The 16509-nt window shown below is 44.0% G+C and overlaps 1 protein-coding gene across 2 annotated transcripts; it reads left to right on the top strand.

Annotated features, from left to right (window-relative positions):
* The first annotated feature begins 13596 nt into the window (after positions 1–13596).
* LOC123448049 (translation initiation factor IF-2-like) lies at positions 13597–16272 on the top strand. Of its 2 annotated transcripts, XM_045124819.1 has the most exons (4): positions 13597–13958; positions 14162–14318; positions 15138–15216; positions 15753–16272. In XM_045124819.1, the coding sequence occupies exons 1-4, from the start codon at positions 13733–13735 to the stop codon at positions 15891–15893; spliced, it is 603 nt and encodes a 200-aa protein (XP_044980754.1). In that variant the 5' UTR covers positions 13597–13732; the 3' UTR covers positions 15894–16272. The 2 variants fall into 2 exon arrangements, with proteins under 2 accessions (XP_044980754.1, XP_044980753.1); XM_045124818.1 differs by lacking the exon at positions 15138–15216 and having other exon boundaries at positions 13598–13958.
* The last annotated feature ends 237 nt before the right edge of the window (positions 16273–16509 follow it).

Here is a 16509-nt window from a genome sequence, read left to right as displayed (position 1 = left end):
GTCACTTTTGGCTTGACGCCCGCCTTCTTTCTCTTCGCCCCTGGACATCAGGCAAGAAGGGAATCAGCCATGCGCGAACGATGGACGCGCGGGGCATGCCAAGTGAGTCACTTATTCTTCAACGTCGACCCATCTCCTCTGGCTCTCTGCCCCGGCGACGACGGGGGTGGCAATGTTGGAAATATGCCCTAGAGGCAATGATAAATAGTTATTATTATATTTCCTGTTTAAAGATAATCGTTTATTATCCATGCTATAATTGTATTGAATGAAAACATAGATACATGTGTGGATAAATAGACACAACAATGTCCCTAGCAAGCCTCTAGTTGGCTAGCCAGTTGATCAAGGATAGTCAAGGTTTTCTGACTATGTGCAAAGTGTTGTTGTTTGATAACTGGATCACATCATTAGGAGAATCATGTGATGGACTAGACCCAAACTATGAACGTAGCATATTGATCGTGTCATTTTATTGCTATTGTTTTCTGCATGTCAAGTATTTGTTCCTATGAGCATGAGATCATATAATCCACTGGCACCGGAGGGATACCTTGTGTGTATCAAACGTCACAACGTAACTGGGTGACTATAAAGGTGCTCTACAGGTATCTCTGAAGGTGTCCGTTGGGTTAGTATGGATCAAGACTGGGATTTGTCACTCCGTGTGACGGAGAGGTATCTCGGGGCCCACTCGGTAATACAACATCACACACAAGCCTTGCAAGCAATGTGACTTAGTGTAAGTCACGGGATCTTGTATTATGGAACGAGAAAAGAGACTTGCCGGTAACGAGATTGAAATAGGTACGCGGATACCGATGATCGAATCTCGGGCAAGTAACATACCGAAGGACAAAGGGAATGACATACGGGGTTGCCTGAATCCTTGACACTGAGGTTCAACCGATAAGTTATTCGGAGAATATGTAGGATCCAATATGGGCATCCAAATCCCGCTATTGGATATTGACCGAGGAGTACCTCGGGGCATGTCTGCATAGTTCTCGAACCCGCAGGGTCTGCACACTTATGGTTCGGCGATGTTTTAGTATAGTTGAGTTATATGTGTGGTTACCGAATGTTGTTCGGAGTCCCGGATGAGATCACGGACATCACGAGGGTTTCCGGAATGGTCCGGAGACGAAGATTGATATATAGGATGACCTCATTTGATTGTCGGAAGGTTTTCGGGCATTATCGGGAATGTACCGGGAGGGACGAATGGGTTCCGGATGTTCACCGGGAGGGGGCCAACCCACCTGGGGAAGCCCATAGGCCCTAGGGGTGGCACACCAGCCCTTGGTGGGCTGTTGGGACATCCCAATAAGGCCTATGCGCAAGGGATAAGAAAATCAAAGAGAAAAGAAAAAAAGGAGGTGGGAAGGAAGGGAAGGACTCCACCTTCCAATCCTAGTTGGACTAGGATTGGAGGTGGACTCCTCCACCTCCTTGGCCGGCGCACCCTTGGGGTCTTGGACCCCAAGGCAAGCCTCCCCTCCCCTCCTCCTATATATAGTGGAGTTTTAGGTCTGATTTGAGACAACTTTTGCCACGGCAGCCCGACCACAAACATCACGGTTTTTCCTCTAGATTGTATTTCTGCGGAGCTCGGGCGGAGCCCTGCAGGAGTAGATCCTTCACCACTACCGGAGCACCGTCACGCTGCCGGAGAACTCATTTACTTCTTCGTTTTGCTTGCTGGATCAAGAAGACCAAGATCATCATCGAGTTGTACGTGTGCTGAACGCGGAGGTGCCGTCCGTTCGGCACTAGATCGGAGTGGATCGTGCGACGGATCGCGGGACGGTTCGTGGGACGGTTCGCGGGGCGGATCGAGGGACGTGAGGACGTTCCACTACATCAACCGCGTTTCTTAATGATTCATGTTGTGCGATCTACAAGGGTACGTAGATCCAAATCTCCTATCGTAGATGGACATCACCATTATAGGTCTTCATGCGCATAGGAAATTTTTTGTTTCCCATGCGACGTTCCCCTACAGTGGCATCATGAGCTAGGTTCATGCATAGATGTAATGTCGAGTAGAACACAAAGGGTTTTGTGGACGGTGATGTTGGATTTGCTGCCCTCCTTAGTCTTTTCTCAATTCAGCGGTATTGTTGGATTGAAGTGGCCCGGACCGACATTATTCGTACGCTTACGGAAGACTGGTTTCATCGCTTGACATGCAACCTCGTTGCATAAAGATGACTGGCGGGTGTCGGTTTCTTCAACTTTAGTTGAATTAGTTTTGACCGAGGCGGTCCTTGGAGAGGTTAAATAGCAATTTTCACATCTCCGTTGTGGTTTTTGCGTAAGTAAGATGCGATCTACTAGATACCCACAGCAACCACGTAAAACATGCAACAACAATTAGAGGACGTCTAACTTGTTTTTGCAGGGTATGCTTGTGATATGATATGGCCAATGACGTGATATGATATATTGTATGTATGAGATGATCATGTTCTAATAGTTCAATATCGACTTGCACGTCGATGGTACGACAACCGACATGAGCCATAGGGTTGTCTTTAAACTAACGTTTGTGCTTGCAGATGCGTTTACTATATTGCTAGGATGTAGCTTTAGTAGTAATATCATGAGTAGCACGACAACCCCGATGGCGACACGTTGATGGAGATCATGTTGATGGAAATCATGGTGTGGCGCCGGTGACAGATAGATCGTGCCGGTGCTTTGGTGATGGAGATCAAGAAGCACATGATGATGGCCATATCATGTCACTTATGAATTGCATGTGATGTTAATCCTTTTATGCACCTTGTTTTGCTTAGAACGACGGTAGCATTATGAGGTGATCTCTCACTAAAATTTCAAGACGAAATTGTGTTCTCCCCGACTGTGCACCGTTGCTACAGTTCGTCGTTTCGAGACACCACGTGATGATCGGGTGTGATAGACTCAACGTTCACATACAACGGGTGCAAAACAGTTGCACACGCGGAACACTCGGGTTAAGCTTGACGAGCCTAGCATGTGCAGACATGGCCTCGGAACACATGAGACCGAAAGGTCGATCATGAATCATATAGTTGATATGATTAGCATAGGGATGCTTACCACTGAAACTATCCTCAACTCACGTGATGATCGGACTTGAGCTAGTGGAATAGGATCATGCACCACTCAAATGACTTGAGAGATGAAGTTTTTGAGTAGGAGTTTAGCAAGTAATTTGATTAGTTAAACTCTAATTATCTTGAACATAGTCTAAGTCCACTTTGAAAATATTTGTGTTGTAGATCAATGGCTCACGCGACAGTCACCCTGAATTTTAATACGTTCCTAGAGAAAGCTAAGTTGAAAGATGATGGAAGCAACTTTGTAGACTGGGCTCGTAATCTTAAGTTGCTCCTGCAAGTTGGGAAGAAGGATTATGTCCTTAATGCTGTGCTAGGAGATGAACCACCCGCCGCGGCTGACCAAGATGCTAAGAACGCTTGGTTAGCACGCAAGGAGGACTACTCAGTAGTTCAATGTGCAGTCTTGTATGGTTTAGAGCTGGGACTTCAACGTCGCTTTGAGCGTCATGGAGCATATGAGATGTTCCAGGAGTTGAAGTTTATCTTTCAAAAGAACGCCCGGATCGAGAGGTATGAGACCTCCGATAAATTCTATGCTTGCAAAATGGAGGAGAAATTGTCTGTCAGTGAACATGTGCTCAAAATGTCTGGGTACTCAAACCGTCTAGCTGAGCTGGAGATTGAACTCCCGCAAGAGGCAATCACTGACAGAATTCTTCAATCACTGCCACCAAGCTATAAGAGCTTTGTGTTGAACTATAACATGCAAGGGATGAACAAGTCACGCGGCGAGTTATTTGCGATGCTGAAAGTCGCAGAGTCAGAACTTCGTAAAGAGCATCAAGTGTCGATGGTGAATAAGACCACTAGTTTCAAGAGAAACGGCAAAGGAAAGAAGGGTAATTCAAAGAAGAGCGGCAAGCCTGTTGCCAATCCGACGAAGAAGCCCAAAGCTGGACCTAAGCCTGAAACAGAGTGCTATTATTGCAAGGGTATGGGTCACTGGAAGTGCAACAACCCCAAGTATTTGGCTGATAAGAAGGCGGCAAAGGAAAAATCAGGTATATTCGATATACATGTTATTGATGTGTACTTAACCAGCTCTCGAACTAGTGCCTGGGTATTCGATACCGGTTCTGTTGCTCATATTTGCAACTCGAAACAGGAACTGCGGAATAAGCGAAGGCTGGCGAAGGATGAAATGACGATGCGCATGGGAAATGGTTCCAAGGTTGATGCAATCATCGTCGGCACAGTTTCACTTCAGTTACCATCAGGATTAGTTATGAACTTAAATAAATGTTATTTAGTGCATGTGTTAAGCATGAACATTATATCTGGATCTTGTTTATTGCGAGACGGTTACTCGTTTAAGTCAGAGAATAATGGTTGTTCTATTTCTATGAGTAATATCTTTTATGGTCATGCACCCAATGTGAGAGGATTGTTCATATTGAATCTTGATAGTGATAATACACATATACATAACATTGAGACCAAAAGAGTTAGAGTTAACAATGATAGTGCCATGTTTTTATGGCACTGCCGCTTAGGTCATATCGGTGTAAAGCACATGAAGAAACTCCATACCGATGGACTTTTGGAGTCACTTGACTTTGATTCACTTGACACGTGCGAACCATGCCTCATGGGGTAGATGACTAAGACTCTGTTCTATGGAACAATGGAGTGTGCAAGTGACTTGTTGGAAATCATACATACCGATGTGTGTGGTCCGATGAGTGTGGAGGCACGCGGCGGATATCGTTATTTTCTCACCTTCACTGACAATTTGAGTAGATATGGTTATGTCTACTTGATGAAGCACAAGTCTGGGACGTTTGAAAAGTTCAAGCAATTTCAGAGTAAAGTCGAAAATCATCGTAACAAGAAGATCAAGTTCCTATGGTCTGATCGTGGGGGTGAATATCTGAGTTTCGAGTTTGGTGCTCACTTAAGACAATGTGGAATTGTTTCACAGTTGACACCGCCTGGAACACCACAGCGTAATGGTGTGTCCGAACGTCGTAATCGAACTTTATTGGAGATGGTGCGAGCTATGATGTCTCTTACCGATTTGTCGTTATCATTTTGGGGTTATGCATTAGAAACAGCTGCATTCACTTTAAATAGGGCACCATCAAAATCCGTTGAGACGACACCATACGAACTGTGGTATGGCAAAAGACCAAAGTTGTCGTTTCTTAAAGTTTGGGGATGTGATTCTTATGTCAAAAAGCTTCAGCTTGAAAAGCTGGAACCCAAAGCGGAAAAGTGTGTCTTCATAGGTTATCCAAAGGAGACAGTTGGGTATACCTTCTATCTCAAATCCGAGGGCAAAGTGTTTGTTGCTAAAAACGGAGCTTTTCTTGAGAAGGAGTTTCTCTCGAAAGAATTGAGTGGGAGGAAGATAGAACTTGATGAGGTTGTCGAACCTCTAATTCCTCTTGATGGTGGCGCAGGGCAAGGGGAAATCCATGTTGCTGCGGCACCGGTTGAGGAACAAGTTGATGATGATGATCATGAAACTTTGGATCAAGTTACCGTCGGACCTCGCAGGTCGACAAGATCACGTACTGCTCCCGAGTGGTACGGTAATCCTGTCTTGACGATTATGTTGTTGGACAACAATGAACCTGCGAATTATGAAGAAGCAATGGTGGGCCCGGATTCCAAGAAATGGCTGGAGGCCATGAAGTCCGAGATAGGATCCAGGTACGAGAACAAAGTGTGGACTTTAGAAGTACTACCTGAAGGCCGCAAGGCTATTTAGAACAAATGGATCTATAAGAAGAAGATAGACGCAGACGGTAATGTGACCGTTTATAAAGCTCGACTTGTGGCAAAGGGTCTTTCACAAGTTCAAGGAATTGACTACGATGAGACTTTCTCACCGGTAGCGATGCTTAAGTCTGTCCGAATCATGTTAGCAATAGCTGCCTTTTACGATTATGAAATCTGGCAGATGGATGTCAAAACGGTGTTCCTTAACGGTTTGCTTAAGGAAGAGTTGTATATGATGCAACCCGAAGGTTTTGTCGATCCTGAGAATGCTGACAAAGTGTGCAAGCTCCAGCGATCCATTTACGGACTGGTGCAAGCATCTCGGAGTTGGAATAAGCGTTTTGATCAAGTGATCAAAGCATTTGGGTTTATACAAGTGGTTGGAGAATCTTGTATTTACAAGAAAGTGAGTGGGAGCTCTGTGGCGTTTCTAATATTATATGTGGACGACATATTGCTGATTGGAAACAACGTGGAGCTTTTGGAGAGCATAAAAGGTTACTTGAATAAAAGTTTCTGTATGAAGGACCTAGGAGAAGCTGCTTACATTCTAGGCATTAAGATCTATAGGGATAGATCATGGCTCCCCTCTTGTGGTTCTTTGCTCCAATATTGCTTATTTCCTCTAGAAAAAAATATAAAAAAGTTTTGGGCGATTTCGAGAACTTTCATTTTCTACACAAAACAACACCATGGTAACTCTGCTGAAAATAACGTCAGTCCGAGTTAATAAATCATATAAAGTGCATCAAAACCATATAAAAGTATTGTAAACATAGGCAAACATGGCATTAATACTTCGTAAACTATCGATACGTTGGAGACATATCAATGACTAGTGAGTTTAGTCATGTGATCTTGTATTACGGAAACGAGTAAAGAGACTTGCTTATAAGGAGATTCAAGAAGGTATGGAGATACCGACGATCGAATCTCGGGCAAGTAACATATCGCTGGACAGAGAGAAGTGCATACCGAATTAACCGAATCCTTGACACCATTGTTCAATCGATAAAATATCTTCGTGGAATATGTAGGAACCAATATGTATCGAGGTCCTAGTATTGGTTGTTGACCAAGAGGTGTGTCGGTCATGTCTACATGATTCTCGAACCCGTAGGGTCCGCACGTCTAATGTTCGATGATGCTAGAGTAGTATTGGGATATGTACATTGGTGACCGAATGTTGTTAGGAGATCTCAGACATCACGAGGAGCTCCAAAATGGTCCGTAGATAAAGATTTATATATGAGAAGTCCTGTTTTGACCACAAAAAACTCGAGGGCATATCGGTATTGTGCCGAAGGCACCGAAGGGGTTCTGGGGGTCCACCAGGGGGGTCCACCTGGGCACATGGGCTGTAGGAGGGTGCCCTGGCTTGGTTGTGCCACGCACACGAGGCCCCAATAGGCCCATGCGCCACGGGGTGGGGAAAACCTAGGGGTGGGGGCGCCTCACCCAACTTGGGGGTCAAGTTTCCCCCTAGAGCCATCGCCCCCTCCCTTGGAGGAGGATCTAGGGCTGGCGCCCCCTCCCTTGGAGGAGGATCTAGGGCTGGCGCCCCCTCCCTTGGAGGAGGATCTAGGGCTGGCGCCCCTTCCCCTTGCCCTTATATATAGCGGAGGGGAGGGCAGGGCTCCACACAACAATCCCTCTCCCTTGAGGCAGCCATTCCTCTCCCATCTCTCCCGCTTCTTCCTCGGTTGTTGTCCTGACAGCGCTCGGCAAAGCCCCTCCAGCACTGCCCATCGTTGCCACGCGCGTCGTGCTGTCAACGATCCCATCTACTTCTCCGTCCTTGCTTGCTAGATCAAGGAGGTGGAGACATCACCGAGCCGCACGTGTGCTGAACGCGGATGTGCCATCCGTTCGACGCTGGATCGGATTGGATTGCGAGTGGATGGTGACGAGTACGACTAGATCAACCGCGTAATATACGTTTCCGCTTAACGACCTACGAGCACACGTAGGTACACTCTTCCCTCTCGTTGCTATGCATCTCCTAGATTAGATCTTGGGTGTTTTGTTAGTTTTTTTTTATATTTTCATGCTACGTTCCCAATAGCTAGAGCTTTAAATTTCTCTAAAATCACACTATCATTCTCTTGAGGAGCAGCAGTGAGGAGAGATAAATTAAGCCTATATAAATCGAGTTTACCTTTTTTCCAATCTCTAGAGAGAGCGAGCACATTACTTTTAATGCCTTCTCAAAATTACTCGTAAAATATAAAGAGAAACGCATCTAGACGAAGAGCTCCTTCACCATATGAGCCAAAGACAACCTTCTCAACCTCTTCTTTGGAGAACAGGGAATTTAAAATAACATTATGAGAATCAAAACTTTACTACGGTCATCTCAAAAGTCATCTTTTAAATTGATATCAATATTTTCTATTTGTAATAACTAACAAAAATATTTAAAATACATTTAGAGTCAATGACAAGCCTCATAACCATAGGGAACAACTTAAACCACTACTATAACTGTATTTAGTGTATTTTGAAGTTCGATGATCAAAATGAAACCCTCATTCATATTAAGTTACTGCAGAACTATTTTCAATCCATAACAATTGTCGCGGTTTTGAACTAACCATGGTTTAAAACCACGACACTTATTTTGAATCAAGTGTAGATATATTGGGGAATTTGAGGATATGCCACACCTTTTATTGTACTTTGAGGATTTGCCCCTGTTTATCCTGTAACTGAGGATTAGCCATGCATTTGCTGTAATCTTGAGGATTTACCCTCCGTACACTGTTTTGATCATTTGGCAGATTACAATACAAATTCTGTGACCAAAATGCCCCTGACCCATATGAACCTTATCTTCTTCTTCCTTGTACTACTATGTTCATCTCTGGTGGCTGGCCGACATGTAATCTTCCCCCGAGCTGCTACTGCGTGGTGCTGTCTCCTTGAGCTTGTTGTATCCCCACTGTCCGCAACCTTCCCCGAGCTGCTGCTGCATGGTGTTGTGCTCTCGTGAGCTTGGTACGGCCCCACTTTGCGCACCTTCCCTGAGTTGTTGTTGCGTCCTGCTGACCGTCGACGAGCTTGCTGCTACGTCCTGCTAACCCTCGCCGAGCTTGCTGCTACGTCCTGCTGACCCTCGCCGAGCTTGCTGCTGCCGCAACATGGTGTGCCTTCCCCGAGCTGCTCCACAGGTGTGTGCTATCTGAACCCTAACAGAACTCCATATTTGCCATTCTAGATACTTCCTGATATTGTGGACTACTAAGAGCTAATGATTTTCCTAGTTACTTAATTTTTGTTGGGCCAAATGATCTGAAATTTATTTTAAGTTTCCCAGTTTATGTTTGGTCAAATGATCTCCAATTTTCCCAGAACACTCAGTTAAATATACTTTGTTTTCTGGAATTATTTCAACCTTTTCTGGGTAGTTTAATTTTTCAGCCAAAAAATTGCACATCATGAGGCTATCATTTCGACAGCATTTCTTCACAAATCATGTCAAGTGCAAACATTCGGTTACAATAACAGATAGTGTGACATCCATCCATAAGAATCGACATAGTCTCACATCCATAAATTGCATGACATCCATTCATAGTTCGACACAAAAGGACACCGCATAGCATGTTTAGCCCAAAAATATCACCTGACATAGCATTTAGTTCAGCACATAGGCAAGACACGATCTACATTCTCTTTCTCTTAGGGGTCAACTTTCTGGCACGCGAGGCTGAAGGCATTTCTGTTGGAACATGATCCTCTATTGGCTCTGATGATTCATCAGCCAAGGCCATAGCCAGCATCCTACAAAGAGTGGACACAATACAACATGAGAGATCAACTTTGGACTGCTATGAAATATCGATTTTACTGCATGCTACCTTCTTGTCACTGGCCCGGGACTATCATGGAGACTTGCAGGAATAGTAAACATTTGCCTGTTGGGTGTGCCAACAGGAACACCACCAGTTTGCATGTTGGGTGTGCCAATGGGAGCAACACCAAATTGAGGTCCTGGCTCATCATCTTCAACATGATATGTTCTTGCTCTCTATTTTCTCTTCCTATAACATGACACAAAATGCATATAATTGAAAACAATTCATAACATGACAAAAGTAATGCAAAGTATAATTGGTTATACTTATTTACCTTTTTTGGGACCATTTAAAGGGCAACCAGCTTGTTTGTGACCTACTTCATTGCATCTTTTGCATCTGTTTTAGCTGCCCAATTGTTTAGGTTCTTTCTTTTTTGGACCACCTTTTCCACCTTCGGTGACACTCTTGTACCTCTGCTTTCTAGGCCTTCCAGGCAGCCTCCCTTTGTCAACTGGTGCATCCATGTCAAAACCAACATCCACATGAGGCCATTGACTCCTATCCGTCATGGGCTCAATCTCACCTGCATAAGCTGCCCTAAGCTTGTCCAAGGAGAAATAATTATGAACATAGTCTACCCATTTGGGGTTTCTCCTCCCCATAAAAAATACTAGAGCATGCTCACAAGGCTTTCCGGTATGCTTCCACTCCAAACAAGTACATTCATGTTTGTCAACCTTCACAACATGCCTAAGACTGTTTTTGCTTGTGTCCGTGACTTCACAACTACCGTTACCTGATTTTCCAACTTTCAGATGACCAAGCCCTCTAGTCCTATTGAAAATCTGTTGAATAACAGCAGGAATGATCCTTCCCCTCAATTTCTCCCCAATTCTTCTTCTTTTGTATACTAGTTTCATCAACAACTCTCTATATGTGTCAGCAAGCTCATCAACAGGCAAGTCTTTATAGTCTTTTATCCAATTATTAAAAGACTCAGCCAGATTGTTGTTTATATAATCACATTTGATGTCTGCATTGAAACTGCATCTCATCCACTTCAAACCGTGATAGGTTGACAAATATTCATGCACATGGCTACTAGCTGCCAAGATTTTCTGCATATGATGGGTGAAAACTTCACGCCTATATGCCCTAGCAGCAGGCCACATCCTACAAAACACATCACCTTTGAATTTTTTTGTGAAGTTTGCCATCAAGTGCCTAAAACACTCTCTCTGCTCCACATGAGGAAAAACATTTTTGACAGCATTTTCTGAACCTTTACATGCATCTGTACATATAGCTAAATTAGGAACTGGACCTAAAGCCCTATTGAGTTGTGACATGAACCAAGTCCAGTTTTCCTCGGTCTCTCCATCAATGAACCCAATTGCAATAGGAAACATCCAGTTATGACCATCTAATGTTGTACAAGCTGCCAAGTGTCCTCTCCATCTACCATTCAGTGTCGTGGAGTCTATGCTAAGATATGGTCTACAACCCACTAGAAAACCATCAATGGAAGGTTTAAGAGCCATAAAGAATCTGTGGAAGTGGACTTTACCATCAACTACCTTGGTATCAACCTCTACAATGCTCCCTGGAGATCTCTTCTCAACTTCTGCTTTGAAGTTATGCAAATTCTGAAAACTCTGCTTCAAAGTGCCATAAATCTCTTTTTCGGCTCTAGATTTACCCGCCCAAACTGTATCATAACCAATGGTGATGTCATAAGTTTCTTCGAGTTTCTCTTGTAATTCTTTACATCCTATGGTAAGCTCATTCTGGAGTATACTTATTGCCTTGGCTGCAACCCAACCTTGTGTTGCCATGGTGGTTTTTACTCTGCTACTGGAAGAACACTTGTGTTTCATACTCATCTTAGTGACCTGCATCCATACAAACAAATGACCAATGAGTAATAGTACTACATTCAGTAATAGAAAATTAGTCACTCCCCCTATCCATATTACAAGTAATATGAATTGGAGGGAGTACTAGAAACAGAGCAGTTATTCTCTATTTAGTACCCTTATTGTTTTCTCATCTGCCCTTAAACGAGCAGTTATTCTCCATGGACACTTGATGCCTCTGCATTGCCCGAGATATCTTTTTTGTCTGTTTTAGATCCCCATATGTCAATTTCATTGTTAATGGCATATTGTTTTATTGCCATCCTAAACTCTTCCATTGAAGGAAACAAGGCACCTATATACATACGAGGATTCTCTTTGTCACATGCAATCTCCTCCTGAGCTATCTTGTCATCAACAAGAATAGCAGCCTCGGTCAATAGTTGTTGGTCCTCCTCATCAGTGAGGTACATATCTTCACTAGGTGGCGAAGAAGGTGGTTCATGTGTCTCATCCTCCTCGATACCTAGAAAATCACACATATTCTCCTCTGTAATTGGAACATCCACTTCATCTTCATTTGGAGGAGCAATCTCAATTTGGCTCCAATCAATTGGTGGTTCTATATCCACGACCACTGAAGACCCACATTGCTCATTGCTTTCAGAGACGTCAGAAATTGATGGCACATTGGGTTGAACATCACATGTTGAGAAGTTAATATCATTGTGAACAAAAGCACTTGTTTCTCTCGCCATTGACTGAACAACCTCAAGTGCTTCTTCATTGGCATTGTCCACAAACACGGATGATGAAGCACTGCATAATACATCATCCATAGCTGATTTTAGGATTTTAGGTGCCTTCTCAACAGGTGCCTTCTTAAGTTTCTTAGCAGCTGGTTCCTTAGTAGGCTTGCTAGCTCTCTTCGCGACAGATTTCTTAGCAGGTTTGGTATGCACCTCAACTAGCATCTTCACTTTTTCTTCCTCCCCCCACTTATGGTCAACCAAATGGCTTCTCAATTGCTTAGTGGTAACCAATCTGCATTCCTCATCAGAATCCTTATCATAGCCAAACAGATGCACCTCCTGCCATGGCCCCCATGGTATGTATTGGCTCAAGTCATATGCAATTTTTTTTAAAGTGAGCCCCTTCCATCTAATCTGCATTTCAATATCCTGCCGCTCCATTTGTTCCTCAGCGCCATCAGCAAGCATGGCCCGATATGGAAGAACTCTAACTTTAACGTTAACATGAACAGGCTGCTTCGCCCCACAGTGAATTTTTTTAAGTTCACGGTTAGGTTGTTCATTGATGGAAATGCGGATGGAATATCATTCTCACCTTTGTGGCTTGAGAGAAACACCATCAACGCCCATATCAGGGCCATTATCCATAGCATCCATCATCCACAGATCAATTGTACATGCTCTGCATCAAACTTGTTATTCTCTTTACATGTTTATGTAACATGTGTCTAATGGCTTCTATTTTATCTTCAGGTTTCTTAAGATTAACAATCAAGTGGCAGATGATGGCATGACTCTAAATTTGCAGAAAATCTGAAGATGTTTATTTATTTTTTGGAGTTTGTTGATCAACTATGTTTTGAGGATAATTTAGGAGTTGATTCAGACTATTACTAAGGCAAAAGGGGAAGTTGGTTCAGATTCATACTAAGGCAAAAGCTGGACCACATGTTGCATCAGAGGAACAAGGGGAACGACCCTAGGGGAGCAGATGGTGGTTAAATGAACAACATATAGTGGCACATCTTACCAGGACGCAGCCACCGCCGCCGTCGCCGCCGTCGAGATCAAGGTCGCACCGCCGCCGTCGCCGCCGTCGTGATATGTGGGATAGAGCGATCGGGGCTGGCTGCTGCTCACGTAGATCAACATGAGGGCATGATGGTCATTTTGTTATGGTCCGATCTCGTCAGGGACAAATCCTCAATATTACAGCAAATACGTGGCTAATCCTCAGTTACAGGGTAAACAGGGACAAATCCTCAAAGTACAATAAAAGGTGTGACGAATCCTCAAATTGCCCAGATATATTTTAAAAAAGACTGTACATGATTTCTTTTCCTCTTGAATATTCGTGGGTTCACCTGGTTGTTCTCCAATCTTCCATAGCAAGGCTCTCGTCTCTTCTTCTTCTTCCCGCTCTGCTGCTCCGCTACGCAGCTACAAACCCCACCACACCCACAAATCCAGCCCAATCCCGCGCGAATGCGATGGAACCATCTACCACCAACACCACCACGGCACCGGCGGCAGGCGCCAGCAAGCGGAGGCGGAAGGCGGCGCAGCCCCTAGGGGATCTGACCAACCTCCTCCCGAGCACCCCAGCCCCAAGAAACCCTAGCGCCAAGCGCCCCCTCCGGCCGCCGCGCTCCGACGCCTCCGCGTGCTCCTGGTCCGCGTCGGCCACGCCCGTCTCCAAGGCCTCTTCCGCCGCCGGTGAGCTCACTCCCCCCATTTCGGCTCAATCCCTAGTTAACTAGCAGCAGCATCTTAGCTAGGCGCGCCGATTTCCTTCACCATTATCACACCGCAACGCCTTCTCCGTTCGATTTCGGAGGTGCAGTGGATTATTTGCTTCTCCTCGCCGTGGATTATCACACCACACCGCAATTTGAGTTTCTGACTCTGGATCTTTGCAGCTGTTGAGGAGCCGGGTTTGGTGAAATCGCCCATCTCTACGATTTACACGAGCCGCGAGACTCGACGGAGGAGGAATCCCACCAGTGTCAAGGCGCCCTTTCCTACTGGAGCAGCAGCAAGTTGCCCCCCTCTTGGGAGAGCTACAAGGGCCAGCAGGTGAGCAAGTTGATATGTGCTTCGGGCAATTTAGTTCCCTTTTCGTTCAGAACTGGCTTACATTTCATTACTTCGGTTCAGAGTCATACCCTGCAGCTCTACACCTGCTTTTGCTATCCATTGTGTGATTTACTCATGATAAGCTTCTGCCGTGAGGTAGTTCATTTGTATTGCTGTATTTTGTCTTTAAACTGGACCAAGTACAACAAAGTTTTAATTAATGCAGATTTTTTATCAGCACATGAGAATAAATTTTCTCGCAAATAGTAGAATATGGTGCAACAATGCACCAACCAGGCAATCATCATAGTGACAGTGTCCATCTGATTTTGCACGGTGTTATTTCTGTTATAACCCGCAGCCCACTCATTTTGTTTCATAATATTGTTAAGCCATAGTTCGGTTGAAAACACAATATGAACAGTTAGAGTTCAAGTTCTAACTGTTCTAGACTGTCCTGTCTGCTTGTTATGGTTGGATGGTTTTGTCATTCTGGCTATCTATTTGTTAACTGCTTGCATTCTAGTCGTTAAGTGCTTTGTATACTACTCTCTCCGTCCTAAAATAAGTGTTGTACTAAAGCTGAGACACTTATTTTGGGACGGAGGGAGTAGTAGCTTGTGCAGTATCTTTTGGGTTTTCAAGAGAATGAAGTTATCGAATCATATACTATGTCGTTGGTAATAGGGGTAACTTGATAAGTAAATGTTACCAGATGGTCAGATATCTGCAAGTTCTGAATGCAAAGACTGAATATTGGCATAGCTAATTCTTGCAATGTGAGCGTGTTTAGTTAACTCAATTGCATTCTCCTTCCAGTCACGCAACTAAAATAGCCCCAGCGGCTCAGGATCCTCATCCTGTTTCATCCTCAGTTCCTTGTCATCAAGCTAAAAAGGTAAGCAACAGCGAACCTTGAGCCATTTCCCAAGAATCTTCCCGTGACCGCCATGCTCTCTTTGACTAATCTGTATGATAGGAATGTTAATAATGCTTGCTGTTTGTAGCTCATGGTTTTGCCCAAACTTTGCCATCCAGTAATATGTGACCATTAAAATGCTAATAAGGCCCATACTGATTTTCTGTTTCATGCTCCTTTTCATGTATCTCCTGTGCGGCGTTTATTCAACACTATATATGAAGATATGCTTATTTGAGTAAACGTCGACACTGCATCTGTATGCTGTAGAGTAAGTACCGGCACCATAGTGTCTAGTATCACACAAACTTAAGAAGGCAGTTCACGGCTTATATAGAGATCGGCCCAAAATTGTTTCTATTCTGAATGTAAAGGTCTTAAGTAGTACATCTGTACATGTGCTAGTCGAAACAGCAGTGCTCAAATCTGCTGTATCAACCTTAGGAACAAAACTGAGAATGTTGGAAACCTAGCAACAGTGTTTCACCTTGCTGACTGCTTTATTTTCTGAACAGAAGAAGAAGCACATGGGGGTGGAAAACTCATCTTCTGGTAGACCCAAGTTACCAGATGATTTCGTCGAGAAGCAGAGAGCATACTTCCAGGAGATCGACGCCTTTGAACTGCCAGAGGAAGAGGCCTCAGAAACTGACTGACCGGCATCGAAAAATCAAGCCTATCCGTGGATCATGTACGATACAGTTGTACAAAGATCTACTCGCTCGGGTTACTTTTATGGGATAACTGCGAGTTATGGAGTAGGAACCGACAGCGCTTGTAACATAGGTGGTGTGCTTTAGTGACAGCTGATGCTCAGTTTCGCGTGTTTGTAGTTGTAGTGCAATAGTGTCAGGATGTTTTAGAATGCTCCTTCCGTCCCAAAATAAGCGACTTAACTTTGCATTAAAGTTAATACAAACTTGAGTCACTTATTTTGAGATGGAGGGAGGATGGAGGGAGTATATGGTTGTGTTAGAGCATCTGATTGCTAAAAACTTGTTATAGCTTGAAGAAAGAGAATGTTTACTAAGCCAACATATTTTTTTTGCTTTGGTAGCCTTTTTATATTGGATTGTTATATTTACACAAAATACATAATGACATGTGGGGACAGTTTATTATAGACACATTGCACATTAACATACGTACATGTATATGTATACTAGCGCACAATTCACGTCCATGTACACATATGTAACATACACATACACACATGCAGTACACACAAACACACGTACAAATGCAGCACACATACATGTACATGCAGCACAC

The sequence above is a fragment of the Hordeum vulgare genome, chromosome 4H (assembly GCF_904849725.1).
Source record: "Hordeum vulgare subsp. vulgare chromosome 4H, MorexV3_pseudomolecules_assembly, whole genome shotgun sequence".
In the NCBI taxonomy this organism is placed as follows: domain Eukaryota; kingdom Viridiplantae; phylum Streptophyta; class Magnoliopsida; order Poales; family Poaceae; genus Hordeum; species Hordeum vulgare.
The sequence above is the reverse complement of the archived record's forward strand: the minus strand, read 5'-3'. Positions and strand labels throughout refer to the sequence as shown.

Excerpts from the sequence above, each read along its gene's own strand:
- LOC123448049 (XM_045124818.1), top strand. The coding sequence starts at position 13,733 with ATGGAACCATCTACCACCAACACCACCACGGCACCGGCGGCAGGCGCC. Across the intron at positions 13,959-14,161 it reads CAAGGCCTCTTCCGCCGCCG|CTGTTGAGGAGCCGGGTTTG; the intron begins GTGAGCTCACTC and ends GGATCTTTGCAG. Across the intron at positions 14,319-15,752 it reads AGAGCTACAAGGGCCAGCAG|AAGAAGAAGCACATGGGGGT; the intron begins GTGAGCAAGTTG and ends TTTTCTGAACAG.